At 38.7% G+C, this 15,032-nt stretch overlaps 1 protein-coding gene and 1 long non-coding RNA gene across 2 annotated transcripts in view; one reads left to right on the plus strand and one right to left on the minus strand.

Moving 5' to 3' along the window:
- Positions 1 to 8,338, plus strand: part of LOC140930913 (protein SPMIP7-like) — an 8,866-nt gene extending 528 nt beyond the window's left edge. The window contains exons 1-9 of the mRNA XM_073380632.1: positions 1 to 62; positions 473 to 546; positions 1,511 to 1,593; positions 2,428 to 2,566; positions 3,018 to 3,094; positions 3,893 to 3,934; positions 4,995 to 5,096; positions 5,227 to 5,334; positions 5,928 to 8,338. The exon at positions 1 to 62 is cut by the window's left edge and continues 528 nt beyond it. Coding sequence (XP_073236733.1) covers positions 1 to 62; positions 473 to 546; positions 1,511 to 1,593; positions 2,428 to 2,566; positions 3,018 to 3,094; positions 3,893 to 3,934; positions 4,995 to 5,096; positions 5,227 to 5,334; positions 5,928 to 6,036 — 796 coding nt within the window. The 3' untranslated portion in view covers positions 6,037 to 8,338. The remainder of the gene's footprint in view (positions 63 to 472; positions 547 to 1,510; positions 1,594 to 2,427; positions 2,567 to 3,017; positions 3,095 to 3,892; positions 3,935 to 4,994; positions 5,097 to 5,226; positions 5,335 to 5,927) is intronic.
- Positions 8,339 to 9,355: 1,017 nt separating this feature from the next.
- LOC140930917 (uncharacterized) lies at positions 9,356 to 13,860 on the minus strand. The gene is made up of 2 exons (XR_012164901.1): positions 13,680 to 13,860; positions 9,356 to 10,123 (listed from the first exon to the last, which is right to left on the minus strand). It is a non-coding gene; the product is annotated as an uncharacterized lncRNA (long non-coding RNA).
- Between the last annotated feature and the right edge of the window lie 1,172 nt (positions 13,861 to 15,032).

Genomic DNA, 15,032 nt, shown 5'->3' on the forward strand with positions numbered 1-15,032 from the left:
TATTGTTTCACCCATTCCTGACTTGAGAAGTCAAAATGCTCCCTGGGAAACCAAAAATAAAGGTAAGGTCTCGTATTATGACTCTAACTTGAGTCTAACTAACACAAGCGTTGACATCCGTAAACTTTCAGTCAGTGCTTTTTGCTTGAATTAGTTGATTCAAACTAACTGTTTTCTTTTTTCTCAAACCAGAAGTATTACGTTGAATTTTTGTTCTGATTTAAATTTGATATCACAGTGGCAGAAAAATGAACTCCATTTTATTACCATGTTTGAGTTACGTTACTACGTATGGTTGTGCGTGACAATGTTCAGTCACGCTTCCTACCTTCCCATGGGGCTTTCCGGTGTACGGCCAGAAGCACTGGCTGAAGGTGTTTCTCAAGCGTTTCTTGCCGGTTGGTAACAAGCAAATATATGCTTCACATGGAGAATGGAACTGGAAATCACTAATTTTATTATCATTATTTAGAGCTAGAACAGCTTGTGCAATCTCCAAGTCAGTTTCCTGGATCAAGAGAGGCAAAAGACCTTGCATCACAAAAGGTAGCTTAAAGATGGTATTTATATATATACCTCGCTCTGATCTTGCTGATCAGGTTTTCTCTGGAGATGGAGTTGTGAGAGTGCTAAAATACTTGAGATTTGTTAGCAGAGTTATAAAGCATGATGGAATCGAGATTTGCCATTAAATTCTTCTTTCCACTCCACTTAGATTCCAAAATTGTTTACAGTCTAGTGAAAACCAGACTGTTGGATTTATAGGCAGAAGTGGAAGGATAAATCAATCACAATGCTTTTTCCCATGCTTTGTAATTGGTTTAGTTCTTGCGGTTCTGCTTTCGATACTGACAACCAAATATTCACTAGGGTAGCTCATAAGTGCATGATGGAGTCATCAGCAGAATCAGAATGCTGTTTTTAGTGGATCATAAATGCTCTGCTCTTCTGATTGTTTAACTTTGACTCTGAAAGCCAGTCTTATGGGCGATCGCTTGACAAGTGTAGCTCAACAGACTTACATGTAATGAAGCAACTCTTTGAATATTAAAAAAAAACACAAAACTAATCGTACTGAAAATTTTACCGTGCAAAAACTTTGTACATGAAAAAAAAAGTCTAATAGGTTTTACTTCATTCCTGGTTTAGCTAACTTGAACCTAATATCCATGGAGATTAGTCTAAAAAAGTTTCACTAAATCAGAAAATAGGGTACTGAGTAGGCCTTAGCTCGTGAGTAGATCGTAGTACTAACTTTTCTCTTCCATTTTTTAACCAAAACTCTGAGGGTATTTTTATAGACATGAGCTGTATTACCCCAAAATTAATCACTGCATACTTATAGCTTAGTGTCAATGTATATTGCTTTTCAATAAAACAAAATAATTTCTCATGTATGAAAGAATCCTTCCCCAGCAACCTACTCTACAGTGGCTTCTTACTAATTTCTTAATTACCAATTATCTCTTATTCTTTTAAATTATTATTTAATTACTATTTGTTTTTTAAGGTTCCTACTAGTGAACTGTTAAAGAACAAAGAATGGAGAGATGCTGTTGCCACCAGAGCATTTTATACATCAGAAACACAAAAGTATGTATTTAATATATATTTGCTTGTTTGTTAAAGTAACAATTAATTTTCTTAAATTTTAGTCCAGAAAAATTCCAGCAGTTCTCTAAGCCCTGAAATAAAACAAGTGCAGTCATACAGTTATTATGAGAACCCTACAGCTGATTACAATAAAGGTACTTGTACTCTGACTGCATGTGATGTGAAAATTAAATAGCAGAGCTCCACGCCCATATAGCTAAGACAATTTGTTTATCATCCATCCAAGAAATTTTGCTACTCTCATGGTCACCGTATGTGTCCGCCCGTCTGTCCACACCACAGAAAGCAATTATGCAGTCCTTATAACTGGTGTGGGACCCTGCCACATGATTTTGTACTTTTATTTTGCGGTCAATTAACAGCTGTCAAACAAGGGTGTCTCCTGACCAGTAGCACATGACCATTACTGGGCTCAGGTGTCTACCCATTGAGGTTACATGGTTTTTTATGTTCTCTGCTGACAATTAAGTTACTAGTTTTTAACAGATTACAGGCTCAGCTCTAAGTGGATTTCGACTTTACATTGGTTGCAAGTTTATTATTTGAAGAAAATTTAGCCTTGGCTAATTGTACATATTCAAAATCTCAGAGATTGATCATTCAAGTTACATGTAGACCCTTATAAATTTCAGTCATGTATGACCACTGATTAAATGAAAGAGATTTGTTTGGTAATATCTCATTTGGCTGCATAATTTGACGACCAGGAAATTCCACATAATTTCATTAGTCTTATTTTTCACACTTGACTGCATGGAATTACATGTAGATTTGAGAAGATGCTTATGTCTTTCCTCATTTCCTTGTCAACAGGTTATACAGTGGAGTTGATTGGAGCTCCAGAATCCCCCCTTCCCTCCCTCCCCCGCCCACTACAGTCGAGCTGCAGCCAGACATGGTGTCCTACAGATTTGCTAACAAGCGATATGCACCCAAGGCTGACACTTGGCAGGTTAGGATTTTGTGTTTTGTTTACATTAAGTCTTCTGTTCAATCAAAAGAGGTCTCATCAGTTTTAATAATTTGAGTCACAGATTCAGTAGAACTTTGATATAAACAAACCTATATATAGTTTCAATATAAAACTGAAATGAAATTGTTACCCTTCGCTAGTAACTGTAAAATATTTGGGAGAAAACCTTGATATATCGAAACCTCGTTACTGGTATATCCCTTGACCTTTCATTACATGTATATTGAGGTTCCACAGGCTGTATTTCTACTACAACATTAAGCTTCTTTCCTCATGATCACCCTGATAATTATAGATAGTTTAAGCAAAATCCCTGGGAAAAGATGTTTGACTGTAGACTGATGCTGTCGTTAATAAAGAGAGTTAACTGTATGAGTAAAAAATTAATGGTGTTTTGCTTATACTTTGATTTTCTATTTTTGGTTTTCAGCAAATTGGTAGCAGACCGCACAGCTGGGATTTTGTGCAGTCAAGGAATGGATACCATACTTATGGACCCACCAATTTGTAAGTTGTTGATAAATGAGCAGATCAAGTACAGCATAATGGGATCTCCAGCATTTAAAAAATAATGTAGGAAGAATAAATAAGTGCAGCAAATGGGTACCAGAAATGATCTTGAAATTTATAAAGTTACAGCAGTAGACTTACATGTAGTGAGATATTAGGAGTGCGGTTGTGTGTCTTCTGTGATTAGTAGAACTAGCAAGCCAGGCCAGAAAGTCCAGTCATAAGAAGAATTCTACTATTAATCAGGACTATCCATGGCCAGCCAGGTCATGGAGTCTATTCTTAAATAGGTGGTGGACATAGCAGTGATAGGATTTTGCAAAATTCTGGAAAAAAAATGTCATTGTTTAAATGACCGGTCTGGCAGGCCGGTTCTGAGTTTTGAGAAGGGCCCTTAAGAAATGGCAAAAAGTTAAAACAAAAAAATAGTTTAATACTTAAATTGAAAATAACATGAATATATGCAGTTTAATAACTTACCGATACTACATGTAAGTAAGTATCTAGTGTCTTTAGGCGGCAATTGTTTGGCCTGCTAAACAGCCTGCATTTTTGGGTAGGTCAAGAATGCACTGGCAGTCAATCGAAAGGACTTCAGCTAGGATAAGGAAGTTAAAATCTCATGCCAATGCTTAGTGCCGTAATACCTAGTTTTGAGGAAGAAAAAGAATTGTTATGCTGTCCAGCGGTTTTTTTTTTCACTCAGGGCAGGACAATGATTACTATTATCCTTCACATGTGGTGGGATGAAACGTATTTTACTGTCCTGACATGAATTGTTCTTTATGTTTTTAGCTGCAGCCCAAGCAAGAAGACTGGACACATTCCGGGATACAGGTTTGTTTTGCATTTATTTTTTTACCTTCATCTGGCCATTAGGAACGACTTTTAAATACCTACATGTAGTTTAGGACCTGGTATCCCTTTAACTGCTGCAAAAACACTATATTTTAAATATGGATAAATCATAAAAACAGAACGTTTTTGAAATGCCTCTTTAGGCTTGTTACAGACAGAAATGACATATTTCACTACCCTTTTATGTACTTCAACAAGTGAGATTCCTACCTTTCATTTTCATATATCTGAGGCCTGGAAATAGCTACATGTACCCCGTTCGGGTGGAGCCCGAGCACGAGGAAAATCATCAAATACCGTAAATCCTCTAACAAGCCCCCTCTTTTCAGGCAAAGAAAGTTAACAAGCTCGCCCCCTCTCTACTAAACCCCCTCCCACCCCTGCCATAATTATTCTTCACTAATAAAGGATAGACTGTATTAATCAATCATGACTGTAAAACTTCGTCTGGACTGATACGGGATGGTTTATTTAACAGTCGGAAGTTTGGATTTGATTGTGATCCTCGACTGCATGACCTAGAACTTCTTGTAGTTGAGCTTTTCCACTTTGTATTCTAGTCCTTTATGGAGAACTGACACCATCGTCGTTTCTACATGCAAATCAAATAAGCCCCCCTCTCAAATAAGACCTTCGCCTCTTAAATGGGCTTGAAATAGAGGATTTACAATAGAATATAATAATTCTTTATTTTAACACGGTAAAATTTATCAGGACTATGAAAAATAAATAAATAAATAAACCTAACTACCTTAAACACTATGCAAAACTATCTACAACTAACCTAACTAAGACTTGTTTTTCATGAATGCGGTGTACACAATTACTTAAAAAATCAGAAATTCAGATGAGCCAATCGTTTAAATTGACTTAAAGAGTTAGCCTTTCTCATATCACAGGGCAGGCTGTTCCAGAGAACTGAAGCTGTTCTTCATGAAGCTAGTTCGCGGGAATGGGGCAATTAGTTTGTTAACAGAGTCCCTTAGGGAGTAGTCCTGTCTTTGTCTTCCTGTTAGTGCTACGTTTTCGTTTTTTTTAGTGGACATTCCCCTGGTTACGGAGAAAGAGATCATCCAAGGAAAACCTTTATTCCTATCGCTGTATTGCGGACTTCAAAACCGAGATATACAGACACAGCAAAGTAAGTTTTTTTGTTCACGTTTATTGGTAAATAGAGCTTAACTCTGTAAAATGATTTATGGTGCATTTCTTACCACAGCTTTTAATTCGCTGACAAAGTGGCCTTAACTAATTTATTTTCGTATTGTCAGGCGTGGTAATATTCCCGGTTACGCTGGCTGTGTGCTGTTTTCAGCTCATCATCCAAGTCATAGTAGAGAACCAGATCCAAAAACTTGCACAACGGCAAGAGTTCACAGGTATGGGTATCTACTGATCGGGGGTCGCTCAGATTGTCTCGTCAGGATTTTTAAACTCTGAGATTATTTGAGATAAAGTGGGTGAGACTCTAGGTGCGGCCGAGTTTCTTTTCGGATTTGAATGTGTTTGTTTGCCGTTTAACACTCTTTGAGTATCAAGCATGAGACGCAGTGTTTCATCACCAGCACCGAAAAAAGAGTTGAAAATACAACGCGCGGCTAAGAATTTTTGACGAAATTCGAGGTTTTTTATCTGATGATGAACCCATTTCTAGTTTACTTTATATTGTTTTTTTTTTAAGTAGAAAACGAACAAACTGGTAAATGAACAAAATGGTGAACGATAGACCATTTTACAGTTGTGTGCTCAGTGTCCAGACCTTTGAGTAGAGCCGAGGCTAGATGACATTGTTCTGGTTCATGTGCATATCGTGTCATTCTTATGCTGAAAAGGCCGTGAACACCATCATATAAATTGTATATGGAAAAAAAAATAGAAATGTTAAAAAGTCTGGTGTCTCCTTCTGCCTCGCTTCCATTTGAACTGTTTTATGGCGAACATTATTTGAATCTTGAACGTTTCTTGTCAACAGGGAGCTCAAACTGCCATCCAAAGTTCAACTGTCGCCATTCAGACACAAAGGGCCAATGTCAAAGATGGTGACATTAACTCGCCCGTACAATCCATTTAACAAAGTTTAGAACTGACTATTCCTTTCAAGTCACGACAGCGGGTGGCATGGATTATGATGTGTGTGACGTTTGGTACGTGTGGAATGAAAGGATTTCGATCTACTTGCACACTCTACAGCAGAAAACCTTTATATGCAGTGAACGTGCTAAGGTTCGGTGCAGCCTATTTTCCTTTCGTAAAAACGGTCGTTGCTATTTTTCACGTTCGCTGCCACCATTGGCAACCAAGTCTTTAGTCATGATAGATGTAATATATTCCCTGGATGAAGTTACATTAAGGCAAACGATACGTTTTTGAATAGTCTTAGAAAGAATTGAATTTACGTTATAAGTTATGGAAAGGGCTAGGGTCACCTATTATTGATGTATCGGTTAAGAAAGACAGTCTGCTAGTTTATGTACTTAAAATTTTCGGAATTTTGGTGTGTCGGTGTGGTAGTGTAGTGGTAAGGGACAGAGATTATGATACGAAAGGTCAGGGTTCAACACTGGCTTGCGGCCTTCGTTCTTTTTAATAGAAACACTCTCAATAACAGGTCAATTTTTTTCATTGTAAAAATGGCAGCGACCGTTACGGAAAGGAAATTTGTGTCTCGGTGCTTTGTGCAAGGACTAACTCAAGGCTAGTACATGCGCACCTTGTAGGTAGAGCCATTTTTTGTCTTCTTGGATGAGGAAGAGAATTAGAATCTCTGCCTGAATAAAGTCAAGCCTTTGCAGTCGCCGCAGCCCGAACTCCTTCTCGGCTAGTCAATCTTGTTTCCTCTCGTCAAACTGTCTTTCTTTTTTCCGAGGGCGAGCATCCGATTAAAAATAAACCGTACGTCATAACTAAGCGCACTGTACCAAGTGCACGGCTCTTAGGCTTGGGTTCGAAACGGTATCCTAGCAACATGCCGCGCATGCTCAACAAAGATGTCACTCGATGTCACTTTGTTTTTAGAGGGCCACTAGAGAGAACACTTTTCATAGTAATTGGTGTCACCCTCTTAAAATAAAGGTTATTATTCGATTCATGCCGAGTCTTTCATCGAATACGCCAAAATCAAGGAAGCGAAAGAAAGGCTCTCCTTGCAGGATGGTGCTTGCTGTACTAAATTGTTATCTGAGTAAGCTGCGGACATTGTTGCACGCAATTTTGCAGCAATCGAAGCTGCTTTAGCCTAAGAAAACAGCCGGCATTTGGCGACGCTACAACTGGTTTCCCCGCCAAATGACGTGCGAGAAACGAGCGCAGAAAATTCCATACTGATGACGCGTCTCTACCCATATCTGGGTAGTGCTTCTGATTGGTCGTGCCGCGTGGGAAATTTGATTCAACCAATCAGAAGCCCTACCAAGATGTGGCTAGTGACCCATCATCAGTATGGAATTTCTGCGCTCGTTTCTCAGACGTCATTTGGCGGGGAAACCAGTGGAAGCGTCGCCAAATGTCGGCTGTTTTCTCATGCTAAAGCTGCTTTTACTTTTGCAATATTGCGCGCAATTAATTTTTTCCACTGTAGCGTTTAGCCACGTCAGCATGGAAAGTTTTCTCGAGTTCGAGTAACATTTTTTCTGTAATTTTCTCTTAGGTTAGTATGCTATATTTATGTACGAGCTCGTGTCTCAACGTTAAAAACGTTGCCCTCAACACGAGTTGTGCTTTAAGTCTTTTGCAGAGACTGACACCTTGTGTCCTATAGTTTCCTTCAGAGAGGATATTTTTTTTTATTCACTGTTCGAAAACAACAACAAGGAGAAAGCTATTTGGTAAAAATTTCCGCCCTAATTTGGAACTTTTGTACATTCACAATTTTGTCGCTAAGACGCTAGCAAATAAATTTCTGGTATATTCACGATGACCTGTCACCCCATTAAAAACGTTTTTTCGGCTGTTTTTAAATTTTCCACAGAAAACATCTTTTTTTTCCATATACGTGAACAAGGATTTTTTCTTGTTTTGCATGGCGTCATCGTGAAACTGGAATTTCTTTTCATATGAAATTTGATGCCAATCTCTGTTGGCTCTTGATTGTGTATTTGAACCCTGTAAATAGATCTTAAGGTTTTTACATAACATATTTATTAAATTAATTGAAATGAGCACAAAGACTGTAATGGTGATGTTACGCCGGACTTTTCGCAACGACGATTTTTAGCGCAACATGGCTTTGCAATGTTGGAACAATGTTGTTCCTATCCGTAACAATATCCCAACAATGTTGTAAAGCTGTGTTGCCCTAAAAATTGTCGTTGCGAGTCGCCCCGTGTACCATCACGTTAATTCTAATAAAGTGTGTTTACGTCTGATAAAACTTGTTTATGTTTGTTATTAGTGAATTTTTAAGAGGCTCTGTTACGAGGATATTGCTTTTTAGGTCAAAAGACCAGTTCTGGATCAATTTAGGTTTTTGGGAAACTGCCCACCTACCCCTCCCCTAAGCCAACATTATCACTAACTTCTCACTTAGGGCAAAATGGTGAAATTCTTTTATATGGACCAGTACGGGAAAATCCGATATTACTAGAAAAAGAGCCTTAAAATTAGTAAAATTGCCAAATTTGAAAGTGATACGTCAGTGAGCGAAGATATAGCCCCGTAAAGTTGCAAAAATTTACTGACGTCTGTAAAATTTCGCGACTTTGAGGGGGATCTTCATTAGTTTTTAACAAATCACTATCAAACTTGGCAATTTTATCAAATTACGAGGCGCTCTTTTCAGTGGTGTCGACGGATTGTCCCGAACGTGTCCATGTCAAAAGTGAAAAGGTCTATTCTGTGCTAAAACCATTACTTGGAGTACTTGTACCCGTAAAGAGATATAACTCGAACTCTCGTTAACTCGAAACTCCCGCTAACTCGAACCAAAATCGATTTCCCCTGGATTTTCTTCATACAGTTACTGTAATTTTACCCTCAGTAACTCGAACCTCCCGCTAACTCGAACCAAAATCGATTTCCCCTGGATTTTCTTCATACAGTTACTGTAATTTTACCCTCAGTAACTCGAACCTCCCGCTAACTCGAAGTAATTTTTGTTTCTCCTCAGATCATATTGGCTGTATAATTTTACCCTCGATAACTCGAACCGTGTTTTGAACCCTTAAAACCTTAAAAAGTCGGGGGAAAAAAGTCTTCTGGAGCGACAGTCTGTATCGGCGTGAGATAAATGTTATCGAAAAGGAGTATTTTAAAAGGGCTATGTAAAAAAGGCATCGAGTACATTTCAATAATAATTACATTCAGTTTTTTACTACAGTCGACTCCCGATAACTCGATCATCACTTTAGTAACTGACGCCGGACAGAAACGATCGAGTGATTTAACTAAGAGAGTATACATAAATCCCTATTTATAAATATTTATTTTTCTTGTAATTTGTTTTCCTGGTCCCTACAAATGTTGTAAATGCAATCCTTGTTTTAATTTGTAGAAACACGAGCTTCAGTCTTTCAATCGTAACTGCCTGCCCCCTGAATCCGCGGAAAATGCCTCTTAGAACCGAACTCCAAAACTTCACGTAAGCCTCTGTAGGACTTCGAACGATGTCTCTATGACTCCATAAAGTTTGACTGAACTCCACTTAAACCCATTTGCATTGTCTCTTTATCTTAAAATAAAGTTCAAAACAGAAGAGATCTCTTTGACCAACCTACCCATATTATCCAATAAAATCCCTCAAAAATACTTTGATCTTGTTTTTTTCTTTATACATGGATTTCATTTAAGAAAGTGCTAAACAAGGCTTCAGCTTTTTCTGCAACCCCCACTACCATAGTCACAAATATAACCTTGAGGGCAGCAATGAACTCCATTACTGCAGCAGATCGCATTTGGAACAGGACAACAGCCAAAGCCCCCTGAATCACTGAGGCAGCATGTCTGACCATCCATGCAATACATTTCGCCGTCTCCACAGTTCACATTTCTCTTGCTCATTGCCTTTACTTCCCCATGAAGCGATCTTAACTGATTTCCATGGCGCATTGCCTTATCCTCCATATTCTCAACCTCATGGAAAGGTACAGTAAGGTCCGAGTTTAGGTCCAGCTTTTCGCAATAGCATCTCAGCGTTAAAAATAGCACAACGAATGCAACCGTGGAGCAATTCATCTGAAAATTGAATATAATCAGTTGAAATTTCGATATAAGCTTATGTGTTTTGCTGATTCAATGAAAGGTTGATTTGGGCATTGCGGGGAATTGCGAAATGGAAAGCATGCGAAGCATGGCGGTTTTGATCGGGCGCGCAAAAGGAGGGCGAGGGCAGAGAAACTGCAAGGAGATTGGATGGGGGGAGGAACTCGAGGCTTGGCCGCGCCATAGCGCGCCTAGCCTGCGTAGCTGGCAGTATAGTGTGGGTGCGAGATTAAAGTTTTAGCGGCGGAACCGTGTTCCAAACAAAGGGAGTAGAGACGAGGCGGTTGAAATACCGCCTGCCAGAAAACTCCGGTATTTTGAATAGTCCGCATACCAGTGTGCGGAGAAACGGATTGGTCGAGGGCCATACATATGTCAATCATGTTAGATGATCCTTTGCATATATTTCCCAATTAAGGGAGCAGATGGCAAACTGGAAAAGACGTAAGTGATTGTGGTTTCCCCTTTGAAAAGAGCGTAATTGATGACCAAATTGCCGAAATGGCGTCTTTCAACTTCACAGCGCTGGAATTGTCTTTATTTAGCCGTAAGAAACAAAGGTCAAAGAAAATTAAAACACTTTACAACTCCATCTGAGATCAAATCCTATCAGGAACACCTACAGGAAATGGTTACTCAGTATGCATGTAACAAACCAGCTTCATGACCTTTTAATGTTAAGCCTAGTGTGGCAAAAAAAAAATTACTCAGTCAAAGTTTAGAATGATACATGGACTGTGTAGTGCTAGTAACCTTCGCGCGAGAGCCGAGAAAATAAAAAAAAACCTCTGTTCAAGCAAACTCACAAGATCACGTTTCACATTATCACGAGCTTAGGAGTCGTGTTTAGCCTGTCAACGCTTATTTCTAAACTGTCTCGCGCGAAAATAATCGGAAGTTTCAAATTACAGGTTTCTCTTTGATTGGCTGATTTCAACCGCCTCGTCCCTACTCCCTTTTTTTGGAACACAGCTCCGCTGCCAAAACTTTAATCTCGCACCCACACAATACCGCCAGCTACGCAGGCTAAAAAGATCCTTCCACGGTTTTTTCAACGTTTTACATGGACCAGTTAAGGAATATCCGTCGACCGCCACTGTAAAGAGCGCCTTGAAATTAGTTAAATTGCCCAATTGGAAGTGATATGTCTCAAGGGAGCGAAGATATATCTCCCCAAAGATACAAAAATTTACAGTTGGGAGCAGAGTAAAGTTCCTTATCTAAGGAAACAACGCGACGGGCGAAGCTTGAATCCCGGACCTCAAGATGCGGAATCTGAAGCCCCGTGCAAACGGACGAAACATTGTTAGATGTTACATGTTGCGTCCGTTTGCACACCCTGTTGCGTGTTGTTGCGCAGAGTTTGAAACCAGTGAAACTTTTCAGCCAACAACTCCCAACATTTCTTTTGTTCCGTGATCGCCGAAGCGCGGCGCAACAATGTTGGATCTGTTTGCACAGCTCTTCCAACATGTTCGGGGCCGCGCACGCTCATTACGCACGGTTTGCAAAGACTTATGGGTTGTAACCTTTCCACGATGCACTGCAGGTACCAACATCGTTGGGAGTTGTTGCATCCGTTTGCACACCACTGCCAACACGCACGCAACAACTCCCAACATTGTTGTCGCAACGATGTTGGGAGTTGTTGCGTCCGTTTGCACGCAGCCTGAGGTGTTAACCTCCCTCGTCCGCAGGCCTCTTTGTGTTGTGAGGAGGCTTTCTATTTTTTCGATGTATTGGAGCCTCGCCCATGTTGTAATATTGTAATTTTCACGCCCTGTTTTGAATTTCATTTGCACGTGCTGCTAGACTCATTATAGATTCAGTTTCGTTTGTACCTTCGGGGCACTTGATAGAGATTAAATGTCTGTTCAGTAACCGCTTGAACGTGTGGTTGGCTGTGTTATTACAACCCACACATGCCTCCACAAGTAACCTTAGGCCAGTTGTTTATTTTATTGTTCAGTTTGACACTTCAGATACAATTTTTCTTTCGCATTTTGCTTTGCTGCAGCTGTAGTAATGCTAGTATGGCAATGCATTTTTCTGCCTAAAGGGTATAGATGTTAGCCCTAAGTTATTACAGAATGTTTTGCAATGCTGCGGATATTGTTCGTGAGCTCTTCCACATGCCTACAATATATAGAATATCGCAGCGGGCGCATTTTCCGCCTTCTCTGAAGTTAAAGACATCCATCCTTATTTATGAAAAATTTTTGCTCCGTTTGCTCGGAATGATTGAGAAATTGCCTTCAGCACGTGGCTACACTTGATTTTTGACATGGTCATGGAAAAATATGGTCGATTCTGTATCTCGACAATGGAAAATAAAATAAATTAAAATGTGAAATTCAGCAGGCTATCATTATTGCCCATTTATTACTAGAACAGTGATTATCATGCAAGATTTGTGTTCTCGCATTTTTTAAGAAAAATATTTATAACGAAACTGTGGTAAACTTTACAGAAACTGGTGTCTTTTCAGTTAAATAGCTTCTGTTATGTAGCGAGCGTTTTCGCTCTATTTCTTGTGCAAAAGTAGGAGCAAGCCGAGAAAAAATAATTTTCGTTCTCGTTCAACTTTCTCCATTCGACGAAATCTCTCGAGGAAAGTAATAGTAAAAACATAATGGTATTATACCAGTGTTAACCAAGTCTAATATTTGTACATTTTTCATAATAAAACATAAAAGGCTTTATGAGTTCGGATTCTAAAATGGCTTCATTTTTAAATGCAAAAGTAGCTAGGGGTATACAATATTTTAAAATAGCACAACTGTACAGTAGATCGATGCTGGTTTTTGGCCAGTGATTATCTAATATTTCTTGATTATAAGGTTAACGTCGACAAAGAATTCTAAGAAACTTATCGGTCATAAACATAAAATTAAGATGTTTCTCTTAATAAAGAGTAATGTTCCGGAAAACAACTGATATAAGTTAGATTTATAGCAGCAACGATGGTGGAAAAATTAAGATCACATATTCAAATTAAGTTTATTTAATGCGTGAAAACAAATCCCCCGTTTCGAAATATAGAGCGGTATACCTGATGTATAACCGCCATGCAGAATGGCTTTTTCAGTAACACTGAAAGAGCACTATTTTAGACGTATTATCTACCTAGAAAATGAAAAGTTAAAGCACAGAGCTGTCGAACACAGCGCTAGCACGATGGCTTTCATTCAGATGAGCAAATTGTAATTACAAAATATTACGACCCGCATAATTATAGTTGAATTTTGCGTCAAATTAAGGAAACCATATTTTCAGGTGCTTTCTTTCTGAGAGTTGAAGATCAATAAACCATTTTTAGTATAATCTTAGATTTATACAACAATAATGTATTTACCTTTACGTACGTATTCGAGTGATGCTGATCAGCTGCTGGCAGCGGCGATGGTTGCTTATCCGGCGGGTTATTCTAAGCGCATGTACGATATATGATATATTACTTCATTAAAAATTCAAATAACCTTTGATTATAGTACGAGTTCGTCGTAGTTTAAGGCATCGTCGACCTTACCTTATTGACAAGAGCCTTTTGTTTGGTTTTCTTTCTTCGTTGTTGGGAGACCGTACTCTTTCAACAGAATGTCTTGACAATCACAGTTACAATTCTAAACACAATAATATAATTATTACAAGTAAAACCTTTAACACAGCGAAACACAAAAACACCTGCCCGCGTGTTAACTTTAGAGTAAATTTACTTTATTACAGATGCAAAGCGGCTGGACATTTGGTCTTTTTTTGTAAAATTGAGTTTGTTGTTTTTTTACGTTATAAGTAACTTACGTGCGTGGATGTACTTTCCATGTGGCACGAAATTTTTGCGGGGGTTTATTTTTGCGGATTAGCGATTTTTTGCGTTTTGCGGAACTAATTTTTGCAATTAGGGCAGATCGGTTTTTCTTGCTGGGAATTCATTTTTGCAGTTTTCAGAAAGTACCCAGCATTGAGAATATTTTCGTTGTTATTGAGTATACGTACGTGCAATAGAAATACATGTTTTCAAACAATAAACCAGTACTTCGTTGTATACCGTTTCGTTTCTGAACGAAAGTGACAAGTTGTGATTCAACAGACGCGATTTCTTAGTACTGTATTTTTGTGTAGAGCGAATTTAAGTTAGAGAATATTTACTCTGGAATAAGTTTTTGCAGGAAAAATGTTTGTGGTAATTTTTATTTGCGGGAACTTATTTTTGCGGATCCCTGGAAAAATCGCAAAAATTAAAACCCGCAAAAATTTCGTGCCACACGGTAGGTTCATAAAAATGTTTATAAGCAGAGAAAAACTATGGTGTAAAGAAAATTGTAAAGTTTGATCTTTTTAGTGTAGTACGCTACGCTACGGTAGGAGAGAAACCACTGCGAACAACCGTTTGCTTTTCCATCGAGCATGCGAGTCCAGGTGATGCCTACGTTAAAACGTCATATGGCGTCACTACCCTTTGTTTCGCAGGAAACATTAGGTACTTTTATATTTAAAAATATCCAACGACAAGATGCCAACGAGAACGTCAATACAAAAAAGGTGCATTACGCTTTTTTGTGCATTTCTTTTGTCATTTTTGCACTACTAAGACGTGAAAATGCCCAATTTCGCGTTTTACGGAGAACGTAAAAAAATGAACGACGAAATTCATTTCCGGCCTGAACTTGGATATCCGGGTCCCTTGGAATTCAACTCCAGTTGCGTTCGCCTACATTTGACAAAGTAAGTAGGTAGGAATAATTTCAAAGAATACTGAATTGAAAGAGTGCAAATTCACAGCAGGCTCGCGTTATGGCAGCAGTTGTAAGCGTATGCCGAATACGCGAGAGCCTTAACTTGTTTTAAAACAGGTTTTACATGTTTAAAGTTAATTTATTCG

The sequence above is a fragment of the Porites lutea genome, chromosome 3 (assembly GCF_958299795.1).
Source record: "Porites lutea chromosome 3, jaPorLute2.1, whole genome shotgun sequence".
Taxonomy (NCBI): Eukaryota; Metazoa; Cnidaria; class Anthozoa; order Scleractinia; family Poritidae; genus Porites; species Porites lutea.